General features: G+C 30.6%; 1 protein-coding gene across 1 annotated transcript; it reads left to right on the top strand.

Moving 5' to 3' along the window:
- The first annotated feature begins 1,494 nt into the window (after positions 1–1,494).
- Positions 1,495–2,432, top strand: LOC122579978 (heavy metal-associated isoprenylated plant protein 21-like). The gene is made up of 3 exons (XM_043752243.1): positions 1,495–1,631; positions 1,744–1,819; positions 1,905–2,432. The coding sequence occupies exons 1-3, from the start codon at positions 1,554–1,556 to the stop codon at positions 2,195–2,197; spliced, it is 447 nt and encodes a 148-aa protein (XP_043608178.1). The 5' UTR covers positions 1,495–1,553; the 3' UTR covers positions 2,198–2,432.
- Positions 2,433–16,765: the final 14,333 nt, after the last annotated feature.

Raw genomic sequence — 16,765 nt, 5'->3', positions numbered from 1 at the left:
GATGTCACCAAATTTCAAAAGGGTGATTTGCTGTTGACATGGATCTACTTTTACCTCGTAGGTTGATATGAGGAGACCTTCGCTTGATTTTGTCATATTGAACAAACATATATCGCAAATATTTATATTAGTATTATATTTCCAACAATTTTCTAGATAAACTAGTGCTAAGTTTTTTTTTTTAAAAGGTGAATTTCGCTTGAGAACTTCGTGTCACGATTCGACAGCGGGAGGTCTAACATACGTTGTCTTAACCGGGTCCGCGTTAGAGAGCTCCCTCTAAGTAGAAATGCCTATTTCAAATACCCGATGGGGGGAAAACCCCTTACTAATCCGCCCGAATGCACGACGATCAATAGGGGTAAACCCTGCCTCCTCAGACTTGAACCTGGTTATACCCAAGCCAAGCCTTTATAGAAAGACTTCCTATGTACTTCCCAAGTCTTGAACCCAAGACCTCTTGCTTGTAAAGCATGTGCTCAACCACTTGAGCTAACTAGGAAGTATAAACTAGTGCTAAGTAGTCCTAAATATCTCAAAACCGCACTTTTCATGTGAAGTTGATCTGATGGTCGGGAAAGAGTCCATAAACGGCGAAGTGAATATCACTTAAACCATATATACATCAAAACAAAGGAACCAATACTCTCAATGTAAATTATTTGATGTTAGGGACTTCTGATCATTAAATGTTTCAAACATAGCTTTTCAATGTTTACGAGCAAAGTTATTTTTAAGTTGAATAATTTTCTGTCAAATCTTCTTGCAAATATATAAGACCGTTTTTAAGCGATCTCCAATGATCAATGATTCAGTTTGCAACTCAATTTACTTTTTCAGTTTGCACCAAGGCATTTTGAAGAAAAAAAATATATATAAAAGAATTTTAAAAAATTGTAATATGGGGTCAAGATTCCAGTAAAGTTTTTTTTTTCTTCTTTTTGGTCTATTTTCTTTTTTTCAAAAACCTTATTCTTTGCCGCGCAAATTCTATTTAATAAGAGTCATAAAAATATTTCAAAAAATCCATACGCTATTTCACGATAATTTTGTCAAATGTTTTACTTTTGAAGGCCTCTCATATAGGAGCCAAAATTCCTGTAAACGTAATGTTGTTAAAAATGGTCTAAAAAATTGTATGTAAATGATTTATTGTACGCCTGATGAAAGTGTTGTGAGTTATTTTATACTCAAGAATATGTGTTTTCATTTCCGTTTGTTCAAACGCGTCTAGCATACTTCCGTACGTATTATATGTTAGTTTAACATGGTGTATATTCTTAATCTTGTCGGCTTAAAAAAGATATAATTAAACAAATAACGTTCATATTCATATTTATATTTGTGTATGTAACTATATATATATATATACTTTTTTTTTTATTTGCATCATATTAAATTACATTTTGGGGTCCAGTCCAACTACCTCTAGGAATGTTTAATTAGCTTTTGTATAAATACCAAGTCCTAAGCACATATCAATACAGACCCACAATTCCCTCTTTCTCTTTGAACATTTTTCTTTGAGTAAAGTGAAGTAATTATCAAAAAGAATGGGAGCACTTGATTACTTCTCCAACTTTTGTACAGTCTCAGGCACTAGCATTAGAAGTAGAAGAAAACCAATGCAGGCATAATACACCTTTTTATCTCTATCTCTTTTGTTCTCCCTAGCTTCATCCCTCTTTTAGATTTTTATCTAACAAACATAAAATGGATTGTGGTTAATTTCTTTTACTACAGACAGTTGAAATCAAAGTGAAAATGGACTGTGATGGATGCGAAAGAAGAGTTAAGAATTCCGTTAAGCACATGAAAGGTATTTATTTATATTCATCGTTTCTATCTGTCTGTCGATCTGTCGATTATTAATTGTAACAACTTGTTAATTTAATTATACAAAGGTGTCAAGACTGTGGAGGTTATTAGAAAGCAAAGCCGGGTTATAGTTAGCGGATACGTGGATCCAAACCATGTGTTGAAAAGAATAAAGAGTACTGGAAAAAGAGCCGAATTTTGGCCATATATACCTTACAACTTGGTTAGCTATCCTTATGTGAATCAAGCGTATGACAAACGAGCTCCTGCTGGTTATGTCAAGAACGTTGTTCAGGCCGTTTCAGCCCCAAATGCTACCGATGAACGGATGACATATCTCTTTAGTGACGATAATCCTCATGCTTGTTCAATAATGTGACATACCATATTTAGTATCATATTAAGTTTGATGTCTCTTTTCACTAGCTTGTTTGTTTCCTTATATATAGTCTTATGAAAAGTACCACTATGCCATATATGATGTGATGAATTGAGTTGCAATTTGTCACGCCTCATTAGCTAGATATAAGTTTTTGTTATGTGTATCTGGGAGGCTTGTGTAATTTGAATTACCAATAATATATGGTCGCGTATTTAGTTTGGTAATGAATTAACTCCTCAGTGTACGTGGTATTATACTATCATCTATTAATTTTATTTTTTTCCTACAACAACTTCTTCTTAATCTTTTATATTTATCTTTACGGAATGACCTCTTTTATTTTAGGTAATTCTATCTTTGAATTACCAGAATTATCTTGATTTTTATGTTTTGCCCTTAATGAATTATAATTTACACTCTAAATATTTTATTTTAATAATTAACACTTTAAGCTTTTATTTTATAAAAATTTCCATTATCACAATTATATCAACCTACCCCACTTAACACCGTCACCACGTGGTGCAGATTTTGGTGGTACTATTTTAATAATTTATTATTAAAACTTTTTTTTTCAAAGTATTATGTTCAAAATTGGGTAGATTTTGATGATACTATTGGTGGTGCACCACCAAACCACCAATAGTACAATTACCGACACCACTAGACCGCATTTCTCACCACTATTGCCGCATTGGGCGGATACCATGCTCGTAATAGAACATGATCTTATCATCGAAAGGTAAAAGATTAACTTAGATCAAAATAGTTGATTGTTTTAATCAAATCCACCCACTTAATTATTATTATACTAGTTTTCAGTCTTGTCTAATGGATAGGTAGCTTAAAAAATGTGTTTTATAAGTTTTGTATCAAAAATAATTTTCATAAGGTATTTACTGAGTAAAAGAAAAAAAGAATTAAATGATAGAGAAAATATTTTAATTTTTTTTCAAAAATTGTTATAGATTTAGTTCAGCTAATTTGTTAATGATAGTATTTACAAAGAAAAGTGAAAAGAAATATATGTTAATGATAGTATTTACAAAGAAAAATAGAAAAAAAATGAAATTAAGAAAAAAGATAAAAAAGCAAAAATGAAAAAAATGGTTTTAAAAGTGTGAGTTGATGTCAAATGTAAAAATAACCTCATCTTTTAGTTATAAAATAAATAAAGGGAAATGTTAAAATACAGTCCTTAGGGCTGTATTTAACATGTATAAAAAAACTTGTATCTTTCATATTAAAAGTTCGCTCCCTGATTTTCATGATAAATGTACAAACAATTTATGTACCTTAGAGCTTAGCAAACCCCATAAATTAATTATGATCACATTTTTGGCTTTTGTTTTCTCGAATTATACTTCTTTTATTCATTAATATCGAATGATTAGACTTGTGTATCTTTAAACCATGCCATTTCTGGTAATATTGAACCTGTTCACTAACAAATTAATAGTAGATTCATATTTAGTATCAACAAGTCTAAAAAGTAAAATATCTATCCAGGGACGGCTTCAGCTTGGGGGCAGCGGGGTCAGTTGCCCCCACTCCAATTTTAGTACAATGTAATTTTTCTAAATTTAAATGGTATATTTGTAATTTTCTTGTAAAAGTAAGAAAAAATAAGTAAGAAATAAATATAAATGTTACCTTCGTTGTCAACTTGTCATAAACTTATTATTTGTATGTCATTGGTTATCAAACATTAATTTTAAAATAGATTTTTTCATTAAGAGATTATAAAAACCCGAGTTTTTTTGATTTTTAATAGATTGAATGAAGTATAATTTAGAGAAAAAACTTTCGTTGTTTGGGTATGTAAATGTGTAGTATATTATAGTGGAATTGTTTATAGAAAATGTATTTTCTTTTAATTTATTATATATATTTATCACAAACAATTAATTATAATTATCATAATGTAGAGTATATATATATATATATACAAGCTGATTACAGTAAATTTAAAGAAGTATAGTTTTTGAGTTTCTTGTATTATATATGATTGAATACGTTTTCATTTAATAAGATCTTGTTTGATACGTGTGGTCATTATTTATTAAGAAAAACTAGTATTTTTAAATATGAGTGTTAGACCTGGTGTAGATAATAAATTCTTTTGAGGGTCCATTTTCTATTTTCAAGCTAGGGCTCTTTTTTTGTTTTGTTTTTTTTTTCCATTTTCGGATACGACTGTTATAAATATGAAAAATAACTTTTAATTTTGCCCCCTCGCAAAAAATTTCCTGGCTTCGTCCCTGTATCTATCTATAGGTAAGATTAACTTAATTGAGACGGATTATAAAGAAGACAATATTCGGGTAAAAAAATTACCCGTGTAAGCTTTCATTCGGTTTAGTCACTGGATCGGGTGAGTCATCTAGGTAGAACAATGTACTATATACAAAATTATATCACGTTATTAAAAAGTTACCTAATTTCAATATTAAAAAAATATAGTTTATCTTACTCCAAACAATATTAAATAACATTTATTTTACATATTTTGAGAAAGTTAAAAAGTTTGATGGCTTGACAATGAAAGTTAGTCGCCTGATGGGAGTGATGGGATATCTTCCCTAGATTAAAACGAGTTTGAGCTTTGACTTGCATGTTTTGGTTGATTATTTGCTTGGAGGCCCTTGCGCCCATAGTTGTTAGACTCTTACGAGTCACGAGTCGACTTTTACGAATCGAGTCGATTTAGACCGAAACCGAGACGACTCGTGGTGTGACTCTTTTTTCTCCTGACTTTTACGAGTCGTGGTGTGAATTTGAAACGAGTCACTACGAGTCGCAAACTTATAATTGTTGTAGTTTGATAATATGGTTATATATTATATATCATATTTATAGTTACATTATTTTGTATGTTATATATGTATTTTTGATCATTTTAATACGAATCTGGAGATAAATCGTAAGATTATGACTTAAAAGTATCGAATATGTGATATTTTGGAAATGTATTAAAATAATCAACTTATATTTTGTTTATAAATACGTCACATATATATAATTATACAATATTATGTAGTATATACAAATGTCCTGACTCTTACGAGTCGAGTCACGTTTTGAGTCACGAGTAAAAAATTAAGTTTTTGAGTCGAGTTAATAGTTACGAGTCGATAACTATGCTTGCGCCTATGCCTCTATGGTGCTAGCAAACCTAAACCACATATACTGAGCCCGACACCCCACCCTTATATGGCAAATTTGGGTGATATTCCATTCCTACTGTCAAAAAAAAGTTGGATGGTTTTGAAAGAAAAAAAAAATAAAAATAAAATACTTTGGGCGTGTTTCGTGCGGAAAATACTCTTTATTTTTCACTTTTGTTTTCCTAGAAAACATGAAAAACCAAAAGCGCATCCTAATAATATTTTTCTAAAAAAAAATTCAAAAAACAGAAAATGGAAAATTTAAAAACATCTTTTTATTATTTCCGACCATTTCCATTTTCCATATCTGTCCTTCCCCTCACATATATAAAATGTTTCTAGTTTTTCAAAAGAAAAATGCAAATAAAGTTTTCTAATTTAAACATGTTTTCAAAGTCCTCATTTGTTTTCCATAGATAAAAAACACCTTTCATTTTTAAAAAATTAAAAATGAAACACTAAAAATAATTTGCACAACCCAAACACGTCATTAGAATTTCCGGTCAATTAAGAAAAAAACCAACCTATATTTATAAATCATCCACGAGAAATCCAACTTTACTATGGCATACAAACATACGAATTGAATAACTCCATCGATCACCACATGAACTCAAACCACATAAAAAACTCTCGCGAAGAATGACTGATCACATGAACATGGCCGGCCATACACATATTGTAATCATTTTCTATATTTTGTGCACTGGTACATCAGGTTTGAACCTTGGATATCTACACGCACAATGATTTGCAAAAAGAAATATTATCAAAATCAACTTGTAATCAATTTACAACTATATTGTTCCGTTTATATTTCTTTAGAGAATATTGAAAAAGATCAAGCTCCTAAAAGAGATTATTTCATTGCTCCTAATTAATCCTGTTGACCGACTTAAATTGTATAATATATATTAAAAGTTCCAATGATAATGCAAACCAATATTCTTAAAAAAAGTAAAGGGATACGTACAGATAGACAAGAAGCTATATACGCTAATTAGGGAACTTTTTATCCTGCTTGCTCATATGCAAAGAAATCCTAAAGCATCTATATATATATATATATATATATATATACACATCACAGTTTTAAATGGTTTCATTTGTTTTCTTTATTCTTTGTTTTTGTAACACCACCATTGCACCATTGCAACCTAACCCATATATAAATATCTTAATTATGTCCAAAAAATCTGCTTATCTTTTACTTTTAGTAATTAAATCTTTTTATATTTCTGGTGGATTAGTAATATGTTGCCTAAGTTAAAAATGAGTATTGTTTTTAACGTCTTGTTGGCCTACCGGTATATCGGGACTGCTTATCCTGAATTCGAACCTCATAAAATGAACCGAGCAAGCCCGTGAACCTTCCTTGACTCGAACTTGAGGCTATTCAATATAAGGAATGAGTTGCACCACTAGCAATATATGCATGTATATATATATACACGAGAGTAAGTACCCGCGAGTTGCGGCGGTGAGATGATGATAATGATAGGTCTTAAAGTGTGATGAGTCATCGGATGTGAAATGTCTTAGCCGTCCGGGTTCCGCCCTCGGATTTAAAAATTTTCGAAAGCATGACATTTCTAATCAAAGAGCATTAAATTTTAAGAATACCCATATAATCTTTATAATTTATCGATGTACGGTCCTTGAGATAAAAAATTTTGAATGAATTAGAGGAATAAAATGATTTATCAATGAGAGTGAAAGAAAATAATTGGTTGAGATTTGAAAAAAGAAAAATATAAGTGGTTGAAAAGTTAGAAAAAATTTAGAGAGAACAAATGCTTCCTAATGTAATAGAGATACATAAAATTCAAAATGAGTGAAATATGAGAAAATCTATGTCAAAGTCATTCAAGTAGGAAGGTAGAATTAAGTCTGAATATCAAAAAGTCAAAAACGAAATGGATGGCGGGTATTGTACATCATAAGGATGTACGCTTATTCGTCACCTATGCTCACATTCTTTTTTCCGAAATATATCAATTTTATGGTCTTTCTATACTTATCAAAAAACTTTTAAGATTCTTATAAACATTCTTGTTACTTTCTTTCACCATCACACTAGTGTTTGTTCGTCGGACCGTTAGCTCATCTACCATACAATCGATATTAGGATCTCAGCATTTGATTGTGCATTATAATCGAAGGTTATGGTATCGGTCAATTATCTATAAAACATGTGTTCATCTAGGTAGGTATAATGTAATAGTGACCTAATATTCTTTTGATCGACAAGTCTTTATACAAGTGCTTAAATATATGCTTATGTGATTTAAACTTGGAATGATTCCGCAAATTAGACAGGGAAGAAAGAAGAAGGGTTGGTAGAAAGTCAAATGGCATATAAGCATTCAAAAGAAAAACATGATTTTTTGTAAAGCAATTTTTGTTGGAAAGAACTAGATTCTTAATTGTTGCCACTTCAACCTAGCTAAAAGAAAGCAAGATCACTATTGTTCCATGATGTCCTTTAGATTTACCATACAATGTGTCATAAGGATTGTTACTTAGACGGAGTTTGCCTTTGCCTACTAATGGGGTTTAATAGCATTTCATCTTAAAGCTATTATACTTCTTAATTATATCGTTTCTAAGAAGCTTTTCATAGTATGTCGTGTGAAATATTTTCATGTTTTTAGTAGTTATTAATTTACGGATTTTCTCATAACATGAAATCCGTGAGAAATTTCAAACGGATTAATACCACGGTCTGTAATAAAGTAAGTAAAAGAAAAAAGTAAAGTAAACTCCAATGTCGTTTTCCACGGTATCGCAGGTTGAGATGAGATGTAAACAGTTTAGCCCTACTTGAAGTAAATAGATTGCTTCTAAGTTTAATAAAAGATAGAAAAGGATTTCTGATCTTACAAGGCATGAGAATATTATATTCTTAACCCTGTCTCATCCTGAAATAAGGGTGTTAATTACTTGATCTAAATATACAACCATGCTTGTTGGACTACCTACAGTTTGTCTCAAATAACGACGACCAAATCACCAAATCATGGTCATAATTCTCAAGAAATGACCGGTGAATTTCTCAAAACATAGTTTCGTGGGATAATTTGTGAGAAATTCTACCGAATTTTAATTTAATTACAAATGAAATTTGTAAAAAATGACTTTTCCACATATTTACCACAGATTAAGCCATGGAATTACGTCAATTTTGCAGTATTAATAACGGTATACGTGATAAATGCTTTATTCCCCATATATAACTCGTAATTTTACATCGGTCTCTAGATGACACATGATATCGTGAAAGCCAATCTATCCTGATCGATTAGGGTCAAAAGCAGATCACAGTAAGATCTTTTTCTCATTAGTAAAACCAAGATATTGTAGATAAATACTACATGAAAAGGGATATATATCGACATATTAAATCATGAATGGGGTTATTAAACAATCATGCTTTCTGCCAAGTGCCAATATTATCAGAGTGGCTCAAAAAGTAAAAAAGATCGAATTGGCGAGCCTACTTTTACTAAAATATATATATCGGTGAATTTTGCTTTCAAGTTTCAATATACAAACACTGCTTTTCTGGCCTAAAATCATACATACATAATAATTATATTTCATAGCTCCCCTTACATTTCGGGATCCAAACATTCTCCTACGTAATCATTGGATGACTAAAACATACTTTAATTGTTAATTCTTTGTTTATTGCTCTCGATCTATCCCAATAACAAGCTAGTGTACATGATATTATTTCTATATATGTCTCCCAAGTTAAAGGGCCAGAGATATGATTGAGTTTTTTTGTTATTAACGATTTAACGGGCAACGAATAAATCTTGGTTTCTCTCGGTAACCCAACAGTGAAAGACAACCTCATACACCTGCAAATGTAGACACTGAGTAGCCCAAACCCATTATGTAACTTCATTTAAGGAAAAATCTCATAAGATCTCAGTCAAAATTTGAACCTCTTATTTCATAAGTAAATTATAGATGTTTCAGTGCTAGATAGACATGAAGTCGTAAAGATAATGTTTAATTATATATTATTTCAATAGTTGCATGTATATATGAGTTTCCTGTTCAAAACATAATGCAGGAGTACATCATAATCAATAATAAAAATACATATAGATTTTAGCTTAAACTAGTAGTATTAGAAATGCCCAATGGAGTGTGCATTTAATCCGTTGAAACGTTACAGTACTTATTCGGGTTTTCCCTCGAATCAACTATACTACCAGGTACCAGCTTAAGTAGTTTTTTCTATTTTTTATTTTTTAATTTATTTTTAAATTAACTTTTATTCACATAAATAGCCAACTCACACAATTATAAAGTGCCAAACAAATTACATAATTGCATCACATTGAAATTCAACCGCCAATCCTTCTAACTAATAGTACAACACTCTTCGATCAAGCACAAAAAATCAACCGCTCAAATCTCTTAAAATACCTTCTCGACCCTTCTCGATCTTTATCTTGCCGAATCTTTTTTGTTTGATGGGTTCAAATAACCACGGGGTTCAAATATAATTAGATTGATGGGTTTCATTTCCGATTTAAATTTCAAAGTAATTAATCAAACAATTATATTTAATTTCAAATATAATTAGAACTTTTCATCCACATTCTATAAACCATACAAAATTTCCTGAAATTGGGAGGAATTTGAATTCTTTTGCTCAAATAATTAATGTATTTGATATGTTGGTTCAAAACTTCAAATGATGGGCCACATATATAGCCGCTTTGCCTTATAGGCTTTACACATAGGATATTGCCTGGTTGTGGGCCACTTCACCAATGCAAAAGTTACTGATTGTGGGCCACTTCGCCCAATACAATAGTTGTAACTTTTCTACTACATGATAAACGCCCAAAAGTATGATCATAATGGATAAAAATGACACTTGTTATGATTGTTAATAGAAGATTAGGGCGTTTTTATGTTTGATTAAGTGTTTCAGGTCATAAGTTGCACTTTGGAGCTAAAAAGATCAAACATGGGTCAAGAAGAAGTCGAACAAGTCGAATGAAATCTATGGAAGAAAATCTAGAAATTACAAGGGCCGTAACCTACGCCAGTTGAAAACTCAGAGGCCGTAAGTTACGCCCAGGAGGGTAGTAGCTTACGACAGTTGCTGCACATAAATCCGATTTTTTGGGTTTTATTTAACTTTCACTTTATATCACATCTTGGACGACTTATGCAAGTTACCATTCATATTTTTCACTCACAATAGCAGTTCCTAACATAGAAAAGACCCTAATATCATCATCAAATCACCAGTTCATGAAGATGATAATTCAAATTGAAGATTCAATGATGATGATGATGGGCTAAGTTTTCTTTTGATCATTCCCATGTGAACAATCATGTCAGACTTTTATGTTCAACCTTTCTCATATTCATGTTGAATTAGATGTTTAATTTTTCATTAGTCTTTTACATCTAATGTTGTTTGGATTATTTGAATGATTACGTGTTTATGACTTTGAATGGAATTCATCTATCTTTTGATTTCAAATTATTGCTAATCATGGATTATTGAGAAGAATTTCTTATGAACCTGTGATTTTACTTTAATGAATTGAAAATCTAGTTGTGTCAATTTCCCGGTTTTTATTATCGTACGTGAATCATCACAACCGATTACTTTAGTTCTTAGCATTCATTCAATCCAAACATTATAATGAATCATGTCTATGTGATTTCAAACGAATATAAGTTAGGTTACATATTTGAAAGCATAATTAGTAGCATGAGAATGATCTACTTTGTTTAATTGAATTATTGTGTTAAGTTCATAATCAGTTTTAGTTTTTAATCAAATCAAATCAACAATCAATCGGTTTTAAGTTTATGTCTAGATTAATTAATTCTTGTAACTTGTTTAGCACTTTCCCATAATTCCCTGTGGAAACGATACTCGACTTACCCTAACTAATTAGTGGTATTTAGTTTATATTTTTGATCGGTCCAACGACATCGATCACTACATACTTATTTCTTCATTTCATTTAGGCGAAGGTGTTGGCCATATATACATTGAGGTTGTGTTAGTTTTTGTTTTACTTTATGTAAAATTCAAAGGTTCAAACTTTATGGCGTGCACTAACGGTGTGCATTAACTTTGGTTAATTGGTAACTGACATTTGTGGTTATAAAGGATTTGAAGACATAAAGAAGGATATGCAATGATTATTAGAAGCACAATGCATGATTTGTGCCGCAGTGTAGTTGTTATTATGCAAGCAAAAGTTAACTTTAATGTAATCATTTTATTAACGATTGCTTTCCTTTTTCTTTTTATTGTAGATCATCAAAAGAAGAGCCACGCCCAAACAAGATTTATATATATCCATTTCTTGACTTTGGATAAAGTCATTTACCACAAACCAAATTGAAACTAAGCACGTACGCAATTTGTTGAAATTTTGGTAACTCACATATATGCTTACTTAAGAGCAAGTTAATTTTTGTTTTTTTCTTTTTTTTAGAACAGCAAGGGTCGGATCACGAGTATCTGGACTGGATACTGTAGACCTATTCGATCCCCTCCTCCCACCCACCCCATCCGGTAAAAGCTCCACAAAAACCAGGACAAAATCCTGATGGATAATCACAGGTCGAGAGTATCGAACCTGTGACCTCTTGGACAAAAGTCTGGGTATCTAACCACTAAAGTAATCAGTGAAAAGCAAGTTAATTTTACAAATAGTTGTAATGATATAGTTTCGGTTTTGGTTATATAGAAAGAAGCAATTGTGTAGGCAATGCAATCAAAAGCTCAATTTATTGATCTTTGGTGAATCCATAATTAGTGTAAATGGCTGAACTAAATGGATATGAATATTGATGAAATTTTGTTTTCTATAAATTTTTCGTATGTTATCCAAAATGAACATCTAAATTTTTTTGACATGCGGAGATCAAACATTAGAACGAGAGGTCTAGACTATGTTATATTAACCGGATGCACGCTAGAGAGTCCTCTCACCCAATACCTTATATTAATCCGACCGAAAGCATGACGATGATTAATGCAAGTAAAACTCTTGCTAAAAGTTGGAATTGTTTGTTGTGTTAATTAATACTAAAATCATTGAGAAAGAACAAAAACAAGGCCGAAAGTGTCTTCCCCTCGGCCCCTCGACCAAACCCCCAATTTGTGGTTGTGCCGTCCTTGCAATCGCAAAGACTAACATCAACGCTTACCTTTCAAATATCAAATAAAAAAATGTAAACTTTAAAGTACTTTAAGATATGATTTTTCTTCTAAGAGGAACTATTAAATTTATAAACATTGATGAAAAAGAATCTTTAGTGTATATATATATATATATATTGGAAATACAAAAGAAAGATTAACTACCTATCCACTTTTTCTTTCTAACAAACAAAACTTTAATGTTTTAGTTAGCAATACTTAAAGTTTGTGCCCAAAAGAAGCGACAATTGAATTGTAGGGAAGTACTAAATCAATAATAAGAGCGCGTAATAAATTAAATACGAGTACGTACGAGTCTTCACCTCAACACATGTATGCCTTTTCTTTTAAATTTGAGTAACCTGTGTATGTGCGATTTGCCTGTCATGAATGGGTCGGTCTTGTAAAGTTTTCACTCTCTCAAGTTTAAATATGTGAAAATGAAAAAATAGTAGGGCCTTAAAATTATTTTATGATAGACCCTTAATGATGTTTATATGACCCTTAATCATGTTAGTTACATTTTCATTGGTTCAACTTGAGTGAGCTTTAAAAAACAACTTAGAGAGTATTTTAAGCCGTCATGAATATTCAGTTAAAAAATGTTACATTTTAATAGGTACGTTTGATGGATTTTAGATAAGTTGCAAGATTCAAGATTTCTAGAGGCTCATATATATTCCTAGCTAGTTATAATTTTAGAATTTTTATACTTTGTTATCTAGCATCATGCTAAATGCTTTAACTTGATGATATATTCTGCTGTTAAGGAAAAAGAAACACTAAAAAAGTAAAATTATATGGGAATTAGAACCATAAACTTAAAAGTATTAGTTTGTTACCTCAAATTTCAAGTAATGGAATAAAAATAGTATTCAAAGTAAAGATGCAAAACAGCAAATTCTTACTCTACAAACTTTAACTTCGTATACCTTTTTTTGCATACTGTATGTATTTCTTTTTACTTTTTGGAACCAATTGAAAAATACATATGAATATAAGTCTCGGGACATTTAATATATAGTGTGGACACTGCAATGGGCTGGCTGCACATACTCATCAATGCAATGTGTATTTAAAAGAACTTGTGTAAGCCAAGAATTTTTTTATCAACTTCATCAAAAAGAGGTAGAAAGTTAACATATGTAGAAATTTACCATCACTTTTTCGAGTTATGGTCAGGCAACAATCAACATTATTTATTTTGCATGTGAGAGGGCAAAATTAGGATTTAATGTTAAAACAATGTTAGTTTCTTTAGTGAGATTTGAGTTTGAGGACCGGACCGCTTGAAGTAAGTCTTTATTAATTTGAGCTTACATATGAAACCTATATAAAAAATTGAAAAACTAAAAATTCTGGTAGTTATAGAGCGTCAAACGTGAAACACCCTATAACCCTGGTATAACCAGCCAGTCCCTTTTCGTCTCAAAATAGTGTTAATCAGGGGAAGAGTTATGAGCTGGCCAAGGGTGGCCATGACAGCCCGAAATATTTTTAAAACTCTATATTTTCAGTACTATTTCTATGTATATGTTTAGTTTAAGGTAATTGACAATCTTAGATTAGTGTAATTGATCAAAATATTATAGTTTAAATTTACACTTGTTAGATTAAAACTCTTGGTTCTGCCACAAGTGGAAGTATATCTGGGTTTGTTAGTTGATATGGTTACTTTTGGTTGAGGAGGTTTATTGGTTTGTGGAATTGGGTGTTGTTTTGGAGGTTTAGTAGTCTTTTTTGGGGTTTTAGGAATATGTGGCTCGGGTGAAGTTGCTTTAAGTTGAGTGTTTTTATTGGGTTGTGAAGATTATGTGGACCACTGGTTTTAAATAGGCATTACCGACTTTGTGAATCTGTGTAAAAAGGCTTTATAAACCTTTAGACGTAGAAATGCTTATATCTTAGACTATTGGGCCAAGCCCAATATATACACAGAGCGCCAGAGTGGTAGAGAGTGAGAGCCGTTAAAGGGGTGCGATAATTTGGGTTAAGTGGTTAACAAATACAGAAATATCATCATTTTCTCTCTATATAATTAAAAGAGGATATATTTTTGATTATGTGGCAATCATCTTTGTTTGTCATTTAGGATTTTGACTTATGTGTCATTTTTTGTTTTTTTAGCACCTTTTTAATAAGATAGTCATCAATTAATTAACTAACTAAATATAAATATATTATCTATTTCTTAATTAATTAAGTTACCTTTAAATATAAATTAATTACTATTTTTTTAAATACAAAAGCTTTATATTTTATTTTTGAAAAATTTGAGAATTCCATCCAAATTAGTGTTACGACCTTTATGTAATATTAATTTAATATACAATCAGTTATATTCCATTTTATTCTATGTTAATCCTAATCATACATAAATCAACAACAAATATATATTTTTTATTTATATTTTTTACTTAAAGATATCAATATTAATTTCATCTTCTTCTTTAAACTATTTTTACTATATATTCTAAAAACATAATTATTATTTAATCAATGTGTTAACTATTATTGACAAAAACTATGGTTTGTTTAAGATAAAAAATATGGTCTTATAAGGAGCTTATGATATTAGTTAATTAATTAGTATTAAAGTATTGATATAAATATACTTAATAAATGCGTTTACATTTGAAAGTATTATTGTTACGATATTGTAGTTTTATGATTTTAAATCTAAAAGATGCATTATTTAAATTTAATATATATTTTTAACAATTATTTATCATGCAACGCATGAGTTTGATCTAATTCTTTATAAAGGGCTATGGTAGTATGGTAAGAAAGTTATTTTATATGATATTTAGTAACTATATATTTCCAAGAGATGGCCGTGTACAATCTTTTTTTTACATTTGAACTCAACAAAAGATACTTTTAGCTTTTCAAAATTTGTGTGAATTATGCAAGTATATGAAGGTCATAGACTATATTGTCTTAACCAGACATATGATACGAAGCTCCCATAGTACATGAATTCCTTTAGATTAATCCCCTGAGGAGAAAAACCTCCATAGTGCTCTAGATTGTCACCAATGTAAATCTTATTTTAAGAAATAACACCTTATTTAAATCCCCAAAATATTCATCTCTTTGGATGGTGATCTGTAGACAACTACTTTTTAGACGTACACCACTAAACATGCATCACATGATTGTACTGTACAACACTTTAAAACATATTCGATGGTGTAAGGTTAAAAACAGATCATCACCTTAATTAGCTAAACTTCGAAGGTTTGAGTGCCCTGGGATGATATTGGTGGCCTACTCTTTGAAATTATGATATCTGTATACCTTTTAGAGTCGTATGGATTTGGTGTTACTTGCAAGTTGCAAATGCCAACAAGTGCAATACAATAACAAAAAATATATTTTTTTTCCAACCGTATGTTAACTAAGTACAAATAATATTACATTTGTTCACACTTTTAGGTGAGTGTAAACAAATTAAAAATTTCGTCACGTTTTTTAGTGTGTAGAAATATATTGAATTAAAAATGTATGAAAATTTTTTCATACTAAAAAGTGTGTATAAATAAAAGTTCACACTTTTTAGTGTGAACTTTCATAGTTATTTTGTCACAACTCATTTGTTCACGGTAACTTTTTTAGTTATTTATCGATATGTAATTCATTTTGAAATACTTGAGTCGAATTTGTCACTTAGAGCACATTACACATTATGATTAGTTTCCAAACAACTTTTCGAAAATAAAATTAAGATGCCAAAACACATTAGACTCCTTCCATATTACGACTACCCTGTCTATAAGAAAGTTATTGCTTTTTGGATGTAGTTTTAAATTAATCAGTTTGTTGTCAATGATCTATGTTTCATGTAATGAGACAGCTAGTATATGTTTGATTCTTGTTATCCCAGTTATAACGGGCCGTATTAAAAACAATCGTGTGCCTTAGTCTAAACTCAAACTTGTTCCACTTGTGGTATGAATTCATCAAATAAACAAGTGAACACTATAGGAGTAATTGGCCTACCCCACTTTCTTTCCAATTCAATCTCATCCAAACACAATCGTTGTTGCGTTCAATCATCACACACCACTTCTAATATTATATTGAATTCCTAAATATATTGAGTATTTGAGTACATCCATTTTATTATGTAGCATTCCCATTATTAATCATAAAAATACTATCAACAAATCCTCTAAAAGTCTCTATGCAACAAAT

This window comes from Erigeron canadensis, chromosome 8 (genome assembly GCF_010389155.1).
Source record: "Erigeron canadensis isolate Cc75 chromosome 8, C_canadensis_v1, whole genome shotgun sequence".
NCBI classification, from domain to species: Eukaryota; Viridiplantae; Streptophyta; class Magnoliopsida; order Asterales; family Asteraceae; genus Erigeron; species Erigeron canadensis.
The sequence above is the reverse complement of the archived record's forward strand: the minus strand, read 5'-3'. Positions and strand labels throughout refer to the sequence as shown.

Bases quoted from the DNA above. Each gene is read 5' to 3' on its own strand.
- LOC122579978 (XM_043752243.1), top strand. From the start codon at position 1,554: ATGGGAGCACTTGATTACTTCTCCAACTTTTGTACAGTCTCAGGCACT. The intron at 1,632-1,743 runs GCATAATACACC...CTTTTACTACAG, and splicing joins GTAGAAGAAAACCAATGCAG to ACAGTTGAAATCAAAGTGAA. The intron at 1,820-1,904 runs GTATTTATTTAT...AATTATACAAAG, and splicing joins TTCCGTTAAGCACATGAAAG to GTGTCAAGACTGTGGAGGTT.